The sequence below is a fragment of the Myotis daubentonii genome, chromosome X (genome assembly GCF_963259705.1).
Source record: "Myotis daubentonii chromosome X, mMyoDau2.1, whole genome shotgun sequence".
In the NCBI taxonomy this organism is placed as follows: Eukaryota; Metazoa; Chordata; class Mammalia; order Chiroptera; family Vespertilionidae; genus Myotis; species Myotis daubentonii.
The window spans coordinates 128690879-128706258 of NC_081861.1; the positions used below are offsets into that span (position 1 = coordinate 128690879).

Consider the following 15380-nt stretch of genomic DNA (forward strand, 5'->3'; position numbering starts at 1 on the left):
GATGTTAACATTAACATATGTGGACAATGAATGATTTAAGTCACAGTAGAAAAACTTGTTTGCTTTAAGATAGAGATGTTTAAATAGCCTGGCTGGTGTGGTTCAGTGGTTGAGTGCTGACCTATGAACCAGGAGGTCGGGGTTCAATTCCCCTGGTCCAGGCATATGCCTGGACTGTGGGCTCGATCCCCAGTGGGAGGTGTGCAGGAAGCAGTCGATAGATGATTCTTATCATTGATGTCTCTGTCTCTCTCTCCTCCTTCTCTCTGAAATCAATAAAACATATTTTTAAAGAAAGAAATAATTGACTATGTGACTAGTAGTTAATAATATAAAATCATTCTGATCTAGTTATTAGGTTACCCCTTGGAATCACTCCTTGGGGAAAAAAATCCTGTCCTGAATATATCAGTATTTGAGGTACTATATACACTTGAAATTAACAGAAATCGACTTTCCTTTCAAGTATAATTCATGCTTCATGAAGCCAAATAGACATTCTGCCAGTTATTTGGACTTTATTAAATTTTGCTTTATATGTAGTAAAAAAATCAAGGTATGCCTGTGCTTTGCAAAGTAATTTATTTGATTGTGAGCTCTATTTTCAAGTCTGTTTTGGAGTGAGGTTTGTCCTCATGTCAGTAATGAGCATTTGCTGGTGCAGCTCTTAATGGTGAGAACGGATGTTGAAGAAAGCAAACACCATATGCCCTTTGTTTCCCGTGCATGTCCCCTCCTGGAGGCTGGGTGGAGTGTTTCAGCTGTCTCGAATAATCTCCATTTTGCTGTTACTGCAGACTTGCGTTCTCCAGCTCTCTTCTTTCTGATGTTAGTTACAATTTCCTAATTAGGTGGCTCTTCTTCCTCTTTCTCCTCCTAGGTCATAAAGGTTTCACACTCTCAAGTGTGAGAGAGTGGATTACTTTTGAAAAATGAGTTTCACTTGAGTTGTGACAGAAATAAGTGCAGAGAATAAAAAAAAAAAAAACCCACCCAGTGAGAATGTGTAGTGGGAGGGGCAAGGCGGGCTGGGTACGGGACAGGATGCTTAGAATAATTCAGCTGCCAAGTGAATCAGAGGGACTTGGAGTTCTCAGCGAGCACAGACCGTACTCCTGCCCAGAGTTCAGACACAGTCAGCCCCAGATCACCATTTCATACCCCACAGAATGGAGCTTTCTGCAGCCAAAGCCCCGAGTGTCGTAGATGCATCTGAGATTGTAAGTAGGCCGTACATCTGTTCGGATTGTTATTATGTCTGCATCTTTTGTAGCCTGTTGCCTGACTACTTCATAGGCCAGGAGGGAGATGTGATGGGGAATTTGGTCCCAGCTCAGTCCTTCCCAGATGGTGAGCAACACCATTTTCTTTTTTCTTTTTAAAATATATTTTATTGATTTTTTTACAGAGAGGAAGGGAGAGGGATAGAGAGTTAGAAACATCGATCAGAGAGAAACATTGATCAGCTGCCTCCTGCACACTCCCTACTGGGGATGTGCCCACAACCAAGGTACATGCCCTTGACCGGAATCGAACCTGGGATCTTTGAGTCCGCAGGCTGATGCTCTATCCACTGAGCCAAACCGGTTAGGGCAGCAACACCATTTCCCACTTGTATTCCGGTCTCAATTTTCTTGTTTGGGTGGAAGGGAATTTATTTCCCCAAGCCCTTCTCTGTGACAGAAGTGGCTCTTGGCTGAGTCCCTTTTGAATTGGCATCTATAAAGATTTTGAATAGCCCTGGTGTGATGGCTCTTTCCTTCTCCTGGCCACTACTGATGAGTTTTTTCCAGGGGATACTGGACACAGCTCCAGTCACCTCCCTGCCTCCCACCCCGCAGGTGGCCTTTTAATCAGTGAAGTGTCCCAATCAAGGGTTGGGAGCAGGTAACATTTCTGAGGGAGCTGGCTGACTGGGAATCTGGGATGAAGCCAGGTGTGGAATCCAGGTTTCCTGCCTTGGGAAAGATAAAGAGGGAGGAGGTAAGACTGAGATGAAAGGTGGGACAGAAAGATCGGGGTCCGCTCAGGGCACTGTCCTCTTTCTTGCTAGATTCTAGGTGGTGGGTGAGATGCCGGTCTCACTTAGCTAACTGTAGCCTTGGGCCACTAACAAAAATCTCTCCTAGTCTTACTTATCTCATGTGAAAAATCGCAAGCATTTCACTTTGTGCGATTGCTGGATTTTTTGAAGCACTGGATGTGAAAGTGCCTGGCACTTGGTAAACTCTGGCTGCGTGATGTGTTTTGACCCTCCTTCCCCATTCTCCTTCTTTCATAGGATAGCATACCATCAGTGCAAGCAATGTGCTGGGCTCTGTGACATGGCACCCATGATGTTGACCTCGGCTTGTTTTAGGGCAGCCTTTGTGGCTGCCAAGTTCTCTTGGTTGGTGTCATAGGTTTGATCTTGAGGTTAGCCAGTTGACCTTGTTCAAGTCCACAGTCCCAGGTTGCCCTTTTTTGTCATAGCCAAGTGACCCCTAGAACAAGGAGTTCTCAGGGAAAAGGTGTGAGTGGATTATGCTTATGTCTCAATGATACATTTGTGTTAAAGATCGTGGGGACTGGGGACTCAAGTCATGAGGCCATGTTATGAGTCCGAGAAGTAGAGTGATAATTCAGAAGAGCCTTTTCCAGTTTTGGGTTTCCAAATTATGAATACTTATGTTCAGCTGGGGCAAGGGAGAAGAAAAAGAAAACACTTAAACCTGGAAGAATGCTGTTTATTTAGGGCACTTTCCATTAGCTTTACTATGTGCTTTATATTTGGTAACTGTGAGTTAATTGCTGATAATAGTGTTCCCTTGTCAGTCACACGTACTCCCACCCCTTTAGCCCCATTGTATTCCTTGTATTTCATCTCATATTTAGGCTAAGGTTGTTTACCTCTAGTTAGAAAGACTCCTCAATACCTATATCCATGAGCTCTAACACAGTGCTAATTTTTATCACTGATTTTGGAGACATCATATTATCTGTGTACTTTGTTTTGTGTGTGATGATTTAAGAGTACCTTTTATGATAAAACATCATCAGAATCATGTATTGTAATGTACCAACTTTAGTAGCTCTCTATGGAAGTCCACTTTCTTTCCCATGGCCGGCTGTGCCTTATATGATTAGGGATTTGCCTACCTTCCAGCCTCATCAAGGTCACTTCGCGCTTGGCCACCACCTTTCACCACACCAGTGTCCTAGCAGTGCCCACTCCAGGGAACACCCTTTCTTTGGCTTTTGCTTGGCTGGTTTGCTCTGTTTTCAGGTGTTACTGGGAGTAGCTCTCCTGGGCCATCTTATCTAAAGGGACTTCCTCCATCTTAAGTTTCCTTTCTCCCTTCCTGTCACATCACCATATCTATTTCTTGCAGAGCACTTACATCACAGTCTGTAAATTCCTTGTTCCCTCATTGATTTACTTGGCACTTGTCTCTCCCACTAGAATTTCAGCCTCAAAGAGGCCTTGCCTGTCTTGTTCCACTGTATCTCCAGTTCTAGGCACATAGTTGACACTCAACAAATATTTGTAGAATGAAGAGAGGTGGTGGATGATGAATACAGTGCATGACTTTTAAATAGTTTGTGACTGCAAGCTGATAAAGACAGTTCCATCTTTTTGTTGCTATTCCCTTCCTGCCCCATCTGCCTTCGCCATTGCTCTGCCACTTATGGGAGCACTCCATACCCCAGGGCCCTGTTTCCCTCTCCTGGCAAGCCCTTAACTGGCATGTAGAGTAACCCTCTAGCTGTTTTAAGTATCATTTTCTCAAAATGAAAACCACCTGTCTTCAAAGTGATTTGCTTAAAACAAATGCTCATTTCTTTGCCGAGGCCTCTTCCCCTCCTGCCTTTCCCCACCTCCTGCCAAGAATAATGGGAAAACCCTCTTATCTTGGAAAGTGGTTTTCCCTCTGGTCAGAATCCAGAGCCAGATGATTTATCACCCTGTGTGCTGGGCAATATCTTTTCCCTGCCCTGCTGCTCTCAGATGTTAGCGGTTTGTTCTCTGGAGGCCTGAAGGGGTCACATGATGGGGGCTCAGCCTTGGCACTGCCCCTCTTTGTATATTTCCTTTAAACATCCTATTTGCCAGCTCATTGATACCAACTCCAGGGAGTAAATAATATGACCCCATTTTAGAGATGGTGAAATGGAGGTTCACAGAGATGAAGGAAGTTGTAACCAGCCTGGTTCGGAACCCAGGTCTTTCTGGCTTCCAAATCCATGTATTATTTGTTGGTGTACTCAGTGTTTCTCAGGGTTATTTTGACCATGTCCTACATTAAAAACAAAACAAAACCCCAAACTGGCAACTTAGTACACATATGTGTAACTGCAATAAGTTTCCTGAAACAATACTTGCCATCACTGTGTGTGATGTACTCTGATATTCTCCATTCCATTTAAAAAATGCTGGTCAGCATACAGCAGGAGCTCCTTCTATTTTAAGGCTGAATAATGTCACAGTTTCTTAATTCATTTTTCCATCAATGGACATTTAGGATGTTACCATATCTTGGTTGCTAGGGGCTGGGGGTGGGGGAAATGGAGAGTTGTTATTCAACGGGTATAAAGTTTCAGTTACGTAAGAGGAATACGTTCTAGAGATCTGCTTTAAGACATTGTGCCTATAGTTAACAATACTGTACTGTGCTCCTAAAAGCTTGTCAAGAGGGTACATCTCAAGTTAAGTATTCTTACCATAATAATAAAAAATGCTGGTGAGGACCTTTAAATTTATTTTGTGGCCCACTAATATGTGGCAACCCATAGTTTGAAAGCAGTTTGAAAAACACTAGTTTAGGTGTTATAAAATATGCTTACTGCTTTATATAGAGGTTTACATGATGTAAGCTACTTTTTGAAATGTTTATAGAAGTATAACATACATATATAAATGCACATAAGAGTATAACTTATTGAATTTTTGCAAACTGAGCATATCTGTATAACCAGCACTAGATCAAAACACACGCCATTGATTTAAGCTTCTTTAAATCAAGACAGGCATGGAATACAGCAGAAACTGATATGCCCTCGATTTGTTCTGAATTATGTACATATGGCTTACTCGATAGAATCTCTCTTTGTACAGGTCTGTATCTTGTGTTTCCAGTGATGAGGCCTGACTGGTATTTTATTTTTATTTTTGTTAATAATATCACACAGGGATATTTTTTCCCCATTGATTTCTAGAGAGAGTGGAAGGGAGGGAGGAAGGTGGGGAGAAAGAAAGAAATATCGATGTGAGAAAATCATATTGACTGGTTGCCTCCCATTTACATCCTGACTGGGGCCGAGGATAGAACCTGCAACCTAGATACGTGCCCTTGCCAGGAATCAAACCCATGACCCTTTGGTGAGTGGGCTGATGTTCTAACCACTTAGCAACATTGGCCATGGCCTGACTAGTATTTTGGATCTAACAACTGTTGAAGGAATGGAATAAAGCTTCCATAAGGGCCATCAGAAATGGTGCAAAAGGAAGCTCACTGAGAAGGTGCCTGGTGAATGTGACCCATGAGGAGGAGGAAAGGGCAAGGCCCTGCAGTAGGGAATGGAAGCATTCAGATGTGAGAATTTATGGTGCTAATAATTGAGACCAATTTTACTGAAATGGGGGGTGGGAGGGAAGGAGGGAAGGGAACTTGTGATTAGAATTCTAAGCTTCTAGAAGTCAATGAACTTTTGTGTAAATAAGGAACATTCACCTCTCACGGTGAGTATTGACTTTTAGAGAAAATTGTTTTCGCATACTGAATTAAAGGGCTTATTTCTTGGCAAAAGACATAAACACATCTGAATACAAAAGAAAGCTAGAGGAACTTTGCTTTCATAACGTATGAGTTCTGTAAGGCTGTGTAGGTAGACACTGTACAACAATTTGTTGTAATGGAATATACATAGAAATGAAAAGGAGTAAATGTTTTTTTTTAATATAGTTTATTGATTTTTCACAGAGAGGAAGGGAGAGGGACAGAGAGCTAGAAACATCGATCAGAGAGAAACATCGATCAGCTGCCTCCTGCACACTCCCCACTGGGGATGTGCCTGCAACCAAGGTACATGCCCCTGACCGGAATTGAACCTGGGACCCCTCAGTCCTCAGGCTGACTCTCTATCCACTGAGCCAAACCAGTTAGGGCAAGGAGTGAATGTTTTAATGTGCTTTTAAACATCACGTGCTCTTACAAAGTTTTATAATTAATGCCTTTTGTGAGTCATATTGATAGCTTAGTCAAACTGCAATGGCTACCTTGAATCAGGGATTTTGTAATAATAACAATCCTTTTTTCTTTATTGATTAGATTCATTGTTGTGTGGGTTGTGTTTTTTTTTTTTAAGGAGACTGAACTCTTGCACATTTGGTGTGTGTTCCCTGGTGTTCTTGTACTGTAGTGCTCGCTGTGGGTTTTTTTTAATTCTGTATGTGACGTGATGGTGTATGTATAGGAAAAGTCCTGTGACTGTGACAGACACACTGTGCAACAAGAGGAGGCACCCTCTGGGGACAGGTTGTTCATCTGACTTACCCTTCCTTTCTTGGCACCTGGCATCATGCTGAATGAATGGAAGGACAAAGAAAAATGCTCAGGTCCCTGCTTGCCAAGGGACGGTTCTGGTGTATGCCTGTTGTCCTGGCATGGATGTCGATAGCACCCCCTTTCACCCTGAAATGCCCTGGTTCAGGTGATCAATTACTGCACTTTGAAATGTTCTGGTTTGGATAGACAGATGAGGACACCAAGGGACAGAGAATTCACTTCACTCTGCATGGTCACCTGCTAGTGAGAGATAGTGCTGACATTCTTTTCTAGGAGCCCGAATTCAGATCTTGTCATTTGACTGCTGAGTTCTGCTGTCTCATGACTTTAGGCCAAGGGACATGTAGTATAAAAACAGCGCTCTATATATTTTTCAGTCTCGGTATTTAGTAAAAATCACTGCTGTGATGTATGACTCAGGGCAGCCGAGTGTGTTGGGCAAAGACCCATCGCAGCCCTACGTGTACTTTCATGGTAACCTAGAGCACTAAGACCATTCATATATGCGTGATGCTTTATAGTTTCCAAGACTCTTCCTCCTACATTATTGTGTCAAAACTTCTGTTCACCATTTTACAAAGGAGGATGGGAGATCAGTGGAATGATGTAGTCACCTGCCTGAGGCTTTACAGCCAGAAAAGCTACTGAGCAAGACTCAGCTCAGATAGTCTGCCTCCATCATCAGTGCATTTCCCACTAAACCATAGGTGCCTCTCAGCCAGATGTTCTTACATGGCTATTTGAGGGTGTGTATGGAGGATTAGGAAGACTCATTACCTGACCACAGAGTGTCTCTACTGTGGCACTCTTGACATTTTAGGCCACATCTACTGTGCACCATAGGATGTTTAGCAGCATCCTTGGCTCTACTCACATACCTCCATCCTCAGTTGTGATGGCAAAAAAAAAAGAAAAAAAAAAAAGTCCCCGGACAGAATCAAATGCCCCCTGGGACACAATTGTCCCTGGTTAGAAGCCACTGGCCTAAATAGAATAGCAGTATTTGAAAGAGCAAAAAAGACAACCTTGAAAACGTTGCCATTTCCCCCTTTCTGTGGTTTCTAAAGCATCAGAAAAAACTATCAAAAGGTCCACAAAAGGGGTGTAAAAGAGGACAAGCAGCGCATTTCATGTTGAATTTACTTCCATGAAAAAGCACTGGGCCTCCCAAGGAAGGATAAGAGGGTGAGCTTTTTTCATTTTTTAGTATTTGATAAATGTTCTCTTTTAAATCCTTACCTCAGGATATATTTTTACTGATTTTGAAAGAGAGAGAGAGAGAGAGAAAGAGAGAGAGAGAGAAGAGAAGAGAAGAGAAGAGAGGAGAGGAGAGGAGAGGAGGGGAGGGGAGGGGAGGGGAGGGGAGGGGAGGGGTGGGGAGAGAGGAGAGAGGAGAGAGAAACATGGATCGGTTGCCTCCCACATGTGCCCTGACTTGGAATTGAATCTGAAACCTTTTGATGTACAGAGCGACGAGCTTTTTATATAAAGTTAAAAATCACACAAAATATTTTTATAAGAAAGTTAGAATAGAGATCAGCTGAAATGTATGAAATCTCCTATAATCCTACTTTCCTGACTTAGCCACTGTTCATATTATGCTGTATCTCTTTCTAACCTTTGCCAGCACACATGTATAAATTGGTGTATCGTTTTCCAAACAGGGCCATGCCACAAATACTGTTATAATCAGGTTTTTGTTTTTTTTTTTAGCTTAAACACTCCACAAATATCTTTGCATATCTGTGATATAGAGCTAAAGTTTTTAATGACTGCATAGTATTTCATTGTACAGCTACAGAGTAATTTATTCACTTGGTTCCTGTTGTGCACATATGTTTGGTTTCTAATTTTGTGTTTGCTATTGCATGCAACAACCTGATGAGGATATTTGTGTGCACTTTAAGCCCTTCAAAGTTTTTTTCCTTAGAGAAATTTTAGCCTCAGTTGAATAAGATATCTAATTCATAATGTGCTAGATTGTACTTTAATTATAATACATACCTTTGTCCTTTAAAATTATGAAAGTTCATTGATAAAGATTGATTATGCCCTAGGCTTGCAGAATGGGGTGTGGAAAATTCTTTGGTTTTCTGATTAAATAATGACTAATAAGAAACCATTTTGGTTTTATGCCTTGTTTATGAAAACCACTGTTAAGTGTATTGGGCTATTTTTTGAGTAGAAATTACAGCCTGGGAAAGATCATTGAATCTTCCTTTAAAATTATGTTCACTGATGAGAGGAATTTAGGGCTGTCTTCTTTTGAATTCTCATTGCTCATGGATTTTTCTTACATGTGTTTAAAATGATAAACGTATGGTTAAAACATTGAAATGGTACAGAAGACCTTAAATAAAGTTCCCCAGTTTACTCTCCCCTTGTTTTTCTTTATTCTCTAGAAATTTTCTATGCATATTTATTAAAATATACAAAATTTTAAAAAATCCACAAACTAGACAACAATATGCAAAGTCTGATCTAACTAGCTTTTGTTTTGTTTTGTTTTTTGTTTTTGTTTTTTGATAATCCTCACCTGAGGATATTTTTCCTTTGATTGTTAGGGAGAATGGAAGAGAGAGGGAAAGAGAGAGAAACATCAATGTGAGAGAAACGCATCGATTGGTTGCCTCCCGCATGAGCCCCAACCAGGGCCTGGGCAGGGAAGGAGCCTGCAACTGAGGTACATATCGAACCTGGCACCCTTTGGTCTGCAAGCAGATGCTCTATCCACTGAGCTAACTGGCTAGACCTAACTAGCTTTTTTTTAAGTTAATGTACCTTTCTATGTCTGCACCTTATTCTGTTTAATTGGTGCCCTATTTGGGGTTGTTTTAAGCTTTTCTTTGTCTCTTGCAACAGAGCACCTATTTTACGTAAGTCTTATATGTAAAATAAATGCTTAGCAGCAGAGTTGTTGGGTTAAGAGTCTGTGTCCTTATAATTTTCATAGATATTGCTAAATTGCCCTTTCACCAACAATATATAGGTTGGCTTGTTTCCATCAGACATTTTTTACTGCGTGGCATAAACTCTTGGTTGGGAATAGGGTGTAAGCTGGCAGGCAGACATCCCTGGGATTGCGAGAGGGCACAGGCCAGGCTGAGGGACCCCCTTCCCCCCAATGCACAAATCTTATGCACTGGACCTCTAGTGGGTTAATAAACCAGGAACACAAAAGTTGAACCTCATCTATAGGAAGGGCCATAATTTGTTAGGAGGAGACCATGGTCTCTCTAGTGACCATTGTAGGCACTAATTTTTGACCTTGGTGGTGGTGCTGGGGGATAAGTATTTCCTGGTTTTCTCCTGGGATTAATCAGAAATTGGATTTTACTTTTTTCAGCCATGGAATAAGAAGTATATGTGCTATGTTGGGAGACAATAAACACATACCACAGAAATATTGCGGACTTGGTTCCAGACCACCACAATAAAGCCAGTATCACCATAAAGTGAATTGTAATGTTTTTGCTGGTGGAGGGTCTTGCCTTCAATTTGTAAAAACAACAAAAAAGGCAACATCTGTGAAGTACAATAAAACAAAGCATGTCTGTACACAGATAGGCAACTCTTTGCTAATATTTGATAACTAGAGGCCGAGTGCACGGATTCGTGCACCGGTGGGGTCCCTTGACCTGGCCTGTGGGGATTGGGTGGAAACCAGCTCTCTGACATCCCCTGAGGGGCCCAGATTGTGAGAGGGCTGTTCTCGGGTGACACACCCCTGAATTGGGCTCCCTCCTCTCTGGTTCTGGGTGCATCACTGGAGAACCATAGCTGCCAAGTGACCGCAGTTCACCAGCTCCTGCGTTGAGTGTCTGCCCCCTGGTGGTCATTGCATGTCATAGCTACCAGCCAGTTGGCCAGTCAGCCAGTCGCTTAGGCTTTTATATATATACTAGAGGCTCGGTGCACAAAAATTTGTGCACTTGGAGGGGGCGGGGGGGTCCCTCAGCCCGGCCTGTGCCCTCTCACAGTCTGGGACCCCTCAGGGGATGACCACCTGCTGGCTTAGGCCCAGGGGGATTGGGCCTAAGATGGCAATCAGATATCCCTCTGGCAGCCCGGCAGCCCTCGGGGGATGTCCACTTGCCAGTGGGGAGCAGGCCTAAGCTGCAGTCCTACATCCTTAGCACTGCTGAGGAGGCAGGAGAGGCTCCCACCACTGCTGTACTGGCAGCCATCAGCCTGGCTTGTGGCTGAGCAGAGCTCCTCCCATGTGAGAGTGCCCTGACCACCAGAGGGCAGCTCCTGCATTGAGCGTCTGCCCCCTGGTGGTCAGTGTGTGTCATAGTGACCAGTCATTCCCAGTCCTTCTGCTGTTAGGGTCAGTTTGCATATTACCCTTTTACTATATAGGATAGAGGCCTGGTGTACGGGTGGGGGCCAGCTGGTTTGCCCTGAAGGGTGTCCCAGATCAGGGTGGGAGTCCTGTTTGGGTGCCTGGCCAGCCTGGATGAGGGGATGATGGCTTTTTGCAGCTGGTCACACCCCCTTCAGGGTGGGGGTCCCCACTGGGGTGACTGGCCAGCGTGGGTGAGGGGCTGAGGGCCATTTTCAGGCTGGCGGGTGACTGAAGCTCCCAACCTCTCCTTTTTTTCTTTTTTTTAATTCTTGGATTTATTTACCTTCTATGGCTGTCACTGGAACTGAGAGCCGGCTTTAGCTCTGAGGCTCGGCTCCAGCTCTGAGACCTCGGCTGCTGAAAGCAGGTATCTGGGTTTGTTTAGCTTCTATAATTGCAACATAGTTGCTTAGAGTGCAGCTCAGAGGCCGGCAGCGGCAGGCGGGGAACCTTGGCTTCCTCTATCACTGGAGCAAGCAAGCCTCCTATTTGCTTCAGCTGCCTGGCTGCCAGCCGCCATCTTGGTTGGCAGTTAATTTGCATATCACCCTGATTAGCCAATGGGAAGCGTGTCAGAGGTACAGTTAATTGCCATGTTTGTGTATTATTAGATAGGATAGATGTGTTTCAGAGGTGGCTAGAAATGGGCTTTCATTAATAAAGATGTTGCAATATTTACTTCTCAGTGGCTCTCTAAGATAGAAGAGTGTGTCATTTGCCATTTGGTAGAATGTACAAAATGTAACATGTAAATATATAATATAATAAGTGTAACTGTAATGTGGTATAATCATTTTATAGTCATTTTCATCCCTCTTATCTCTTCCATAAACTCTTTTATGTTTCTCCATTCCCCTTTTTCTCCCACTCCCTGTTGATTTTTTGCACTGTCCTTTTAAAAACATGATAATTATGGTCAGTACTGCAGTTTGAAACTTTTATTATCTTATTTTGGAAAAACTAATGATATTTGAACCAACACTTGGTTTCTAGTCCTAATTACCCTAGCATGATGCTTGGCACGTATGTATTTTGATTGGCTGCTCACTTTAGAGTTCTCCCTATTTTATGGGGTTCCTGTGCTTGGTAAAGGAGGACTGTCCCTGGACAACCCCCCTTGCTGGCCCCCAGCACGTGCTAATTAAGTTTTCTGTTGCCTCATTTTGCCTGTGCTGCTTCCCTGCCTGGGGAACGACACAGCAAGGAGCCATATTTTATTGATTTGGTATTTGAAGCACTGGAGGATGGCTGATGTTTGAAGATGGTTTTATGAACCCTGGTGGGTACAGCAGCTGCCACAGCCCTGGTGCCAGCATGAAGGGCCTGTGTTTTCTGACAACTCAGGGGGCTTTCTGATGGGCACTGCAAGTGTCCACTCACTGCAGTCTTGGCCAGAACGTTTTGAGTTGGCCTGGGGTAAGCTGCACTAAATGAGATACCCCAAGGGTGAAATAGAGAGAGGAAAGCTAGTCTCAGGAAACAGCTTCTTATGTCAGTGAGCCTGAAATTGGGGCAACTCTTGGGCCATACCCCTTTTTCCAGTGCTCTAGCTAATACAAGAAGGTGGTCCAAAAACTTCTGCCCTGGAAGGTGAAAGCTGAAGTGTGTTTCAGTTTGGCTCTGGCAGGCTCCTTGCAGGGAAAGGAAAGGGCTTCCTGGGCCCTCTCCCCAGCCTTCCAGGGCTCACACCCGGCGCCCTGCTGACACAATTCTCCACAGAGCGCCCTGGGGGATGGCCTGGGATCTCAAAAGAGAATCTTAAAAAGAAACCAACTAAAGAACTTTCATTTATTTTTCTTATTGTTCAAGTAATGTATTTTCTTTTATAGCAAATAAAGAGGACTTTTTAGAGGCAGGCATTGTATAATCCAAGGAAAATGGCCTTTGGAGCCAAATGGCTGTGGGATGGAATGTGGGCTCTGTGCCTTTTCCTTAAGGGGCTATTATGGCCTGAATTGTGTCCCCCCAAAATTCATATGTTGAAACCCTAGCTCACACTACCTCAATGTGAAGTATTTGGACATAAGGCCTCTAAAGAGGTATTTAAGCAGAGGCCATTTTGGTGGGTCGTAACTTAATCTGACTGGTGTCTTATAAGGAGATGTTAAGACACAGAGAGACACCAGAGATGTACATTCACAGAGCAAAGACCATGTGAGGGCACAGTGAAAAGTGGCCATGTGCTCCAGGGAGTGAGGCCTCAGATAAAAGCAGATCTGCTGACACTTAAGTCTTGAACTTCTGGTCTCCAGAACTCTGAGGAAATAAATTCCTATTGATTTAGCACCACCCGCCCCCCCTCACCTCTGACTCCCCACCTCCAGTTTGCTGTATTTGTTATGGCAGCCTAGGCAATCAAATATAAGTGCTATTGCTTCCCCCATCCTTGAAGAGAGGACCACAGCACTTACCTTTCAGAGTCGATGTGAGGGACAAACATTATACCTGCTTATATTAGGTACTCACAGATGGTGCTGGGGTTAATGTCAATTTAATAATGATAAAAAACCACGGCCCTTCCTCCGCCCAGTTTTTCTGGCCTCAGCCTAATTTGAGGTCTTTTTTTTTTTTTTTTTAACTTTCCGTTTAAGTCCTTTTCAAACAGGGTTGCAAAGAACTTCTGGGATCAGAGGAGGTGGCTATTTCATGGGTTTAACAAGCAATGAATATTTCTTCTAAGTGCTTTTTTCATTCTTTTAATCTTTTTAAAAAATTAAATATATTTTTATTGATTTCAGAGAGGAAGGGAGAGGGAGGAGAGATAGAAACATCAATGATGAAAGAGAATCATTGATTGGCTACCTCCTGCAAGCCCCACATTGGGAATGGAGCCTGCAATCCAGGCATGTGCCCTGACTGGGAATTGAACCGTGACTTCCTGTTTCATAGGTCAATGCTCTACTATTGAGCTACACTGGCTGGGCCATTCTTTTAATATTTTAACATACGGGGGCTCCAGGTACAATTTTATTTAGGACAAGGATGCTGCTAAAATTGATTGAAAACAACTTTTGGTGTGATATAAGTACTTACCATACCTACTATCCACCATATTCATTTCCTAGGGCTGCTGTAACAAAGTGCCACCAACTGGGTCACTTAAACAACAGGAATGTATTGTATCCCAGTTCTGGAGGCTAGAGGCTCGAGACCCAGGTGTCCAGAGGGTTAGTCCTTCTGAGGACTGTGAGGGAGAATCTGTTCCGGGCCTCTCACCTAGTTTCTGGTGGTTTGCCAGCAGTCTTTGGCATTCCATGGCTTGTAGATGCTTCACCTCAATCTCTGCTTTCATCTTCACCTGATGTTCTCTCTGTGTGCACGTCTCCATGTCCAAATTCCTCCTTTTTATAAGGATACCAGTCATATTGGATTAGGGCCCATTCAATTGACCTCATTTTAACTTGATCATATGCATAGAACCTATTTCCAAATAAAGTCACATTCACAGGTACTGGGGTTGGGACTTTAACATCTTTCTCGGGGGGATACAATTCAAACTATAACACTAATTATACTGGAACCCAGTTTGCCATCTGTGTACCTCTTTGCCTGCGGCCTGCAGCTATCCAGGAGAAGTCCCCTCACCTGGTCTGCTGCTTCCACTTGTCATGCAGGGTTCAGCTCAGAAGACACCTCTTCAAAGAGGCCACTCTCTATATAGATTTATAGAATGAATAAACTAGATTGCAGAGTAAAATTAAGATGTGACTGAGAATTATGCTGATATTTTACCCTTAAAAGTGTAAAGATGAATTATTGTGGACTTGGTTCAGAAAGTCACAATAATTATAAACTGTATAAAGTGTACAGTTCAGAAAGAGATCATTCTGGATTATCTGAGTGGGCCCTAAATCCAATGACAAGTGTCCATATAAGAGACACACAGAGAAGACAGATATCCTATGTAATAAAAGAGAAACATGTAAATTGACTGTTCCTTTGCTATGCTCACCAGCCAATCAGGAGTGGATATGCAAATTAACCCGACAAAGATGGCAGGTTAATTTGCATACACAGGCACCAGGAAGAGAGCAGAAGCAGGAGAGCCAGCAGCTTGGGGGGACGTGGCTCTCTTGGTCGCTCCCTTGGTTGCTGCCTTGAGAGGACATGGCTCCCTCAATATATAAATCTATATAGATTTATAGAATGAATGAACTAGATTGCAGAGTAAAATTAAGATGTGACTGAGAATTATTAAGTTCAGGATCCTGAGATAAAGTCTCATGACTTTAGGCCAAGGGACATGTAGTATAAACACAGAGCTCTATATATTTTTACATATATTTATTAAAATAAATATATTTTAATATTTTACCCTTAAAAGCGTAAAGACGAATTATTGCGGACTTGGTTCAGAAAGTCACAATAATTAAAACCTGTATAAAGTGTACAGTTCAGAAAGAGATCATTCTGGATTATCTGAGTGGGCCCTAAATCCAATGACAAGTGTCCTTATAAGAGACACACAGAGAAGACAGATATCCTAT

General features: G+C 43.0%; 1 protein-coding gene across 3 annotated transcripts in view; it reads left to right on the forward strand.

The window, feature by feature from the left end:
* Positions 1-15380, forward strand: part of SH3KBP1 (SH3 domain containing kinase binding protein 1) — a 328918-nt gene that overhangs the window by 88418 nt on the left and 225120 nt on the right. The window contains exon 1 of one of the 3 annotated variants that reach the window (XM_059680555.1): positions 1076-1220. The exons of the other annotated variants lie outside the window; for them this stretch is intronic. Coding sequence (XP_059536538.1) covers positions 1170-1220 — 51 coding nt within the window. The 5' untranslated portion in view covers positions 1076-1169. Of the gene's footprint in view, positions 1-1075; positions 1221-15380 lie in introns of those variants that run through there. 3 annotated transcript variants of the gene reach the window in all.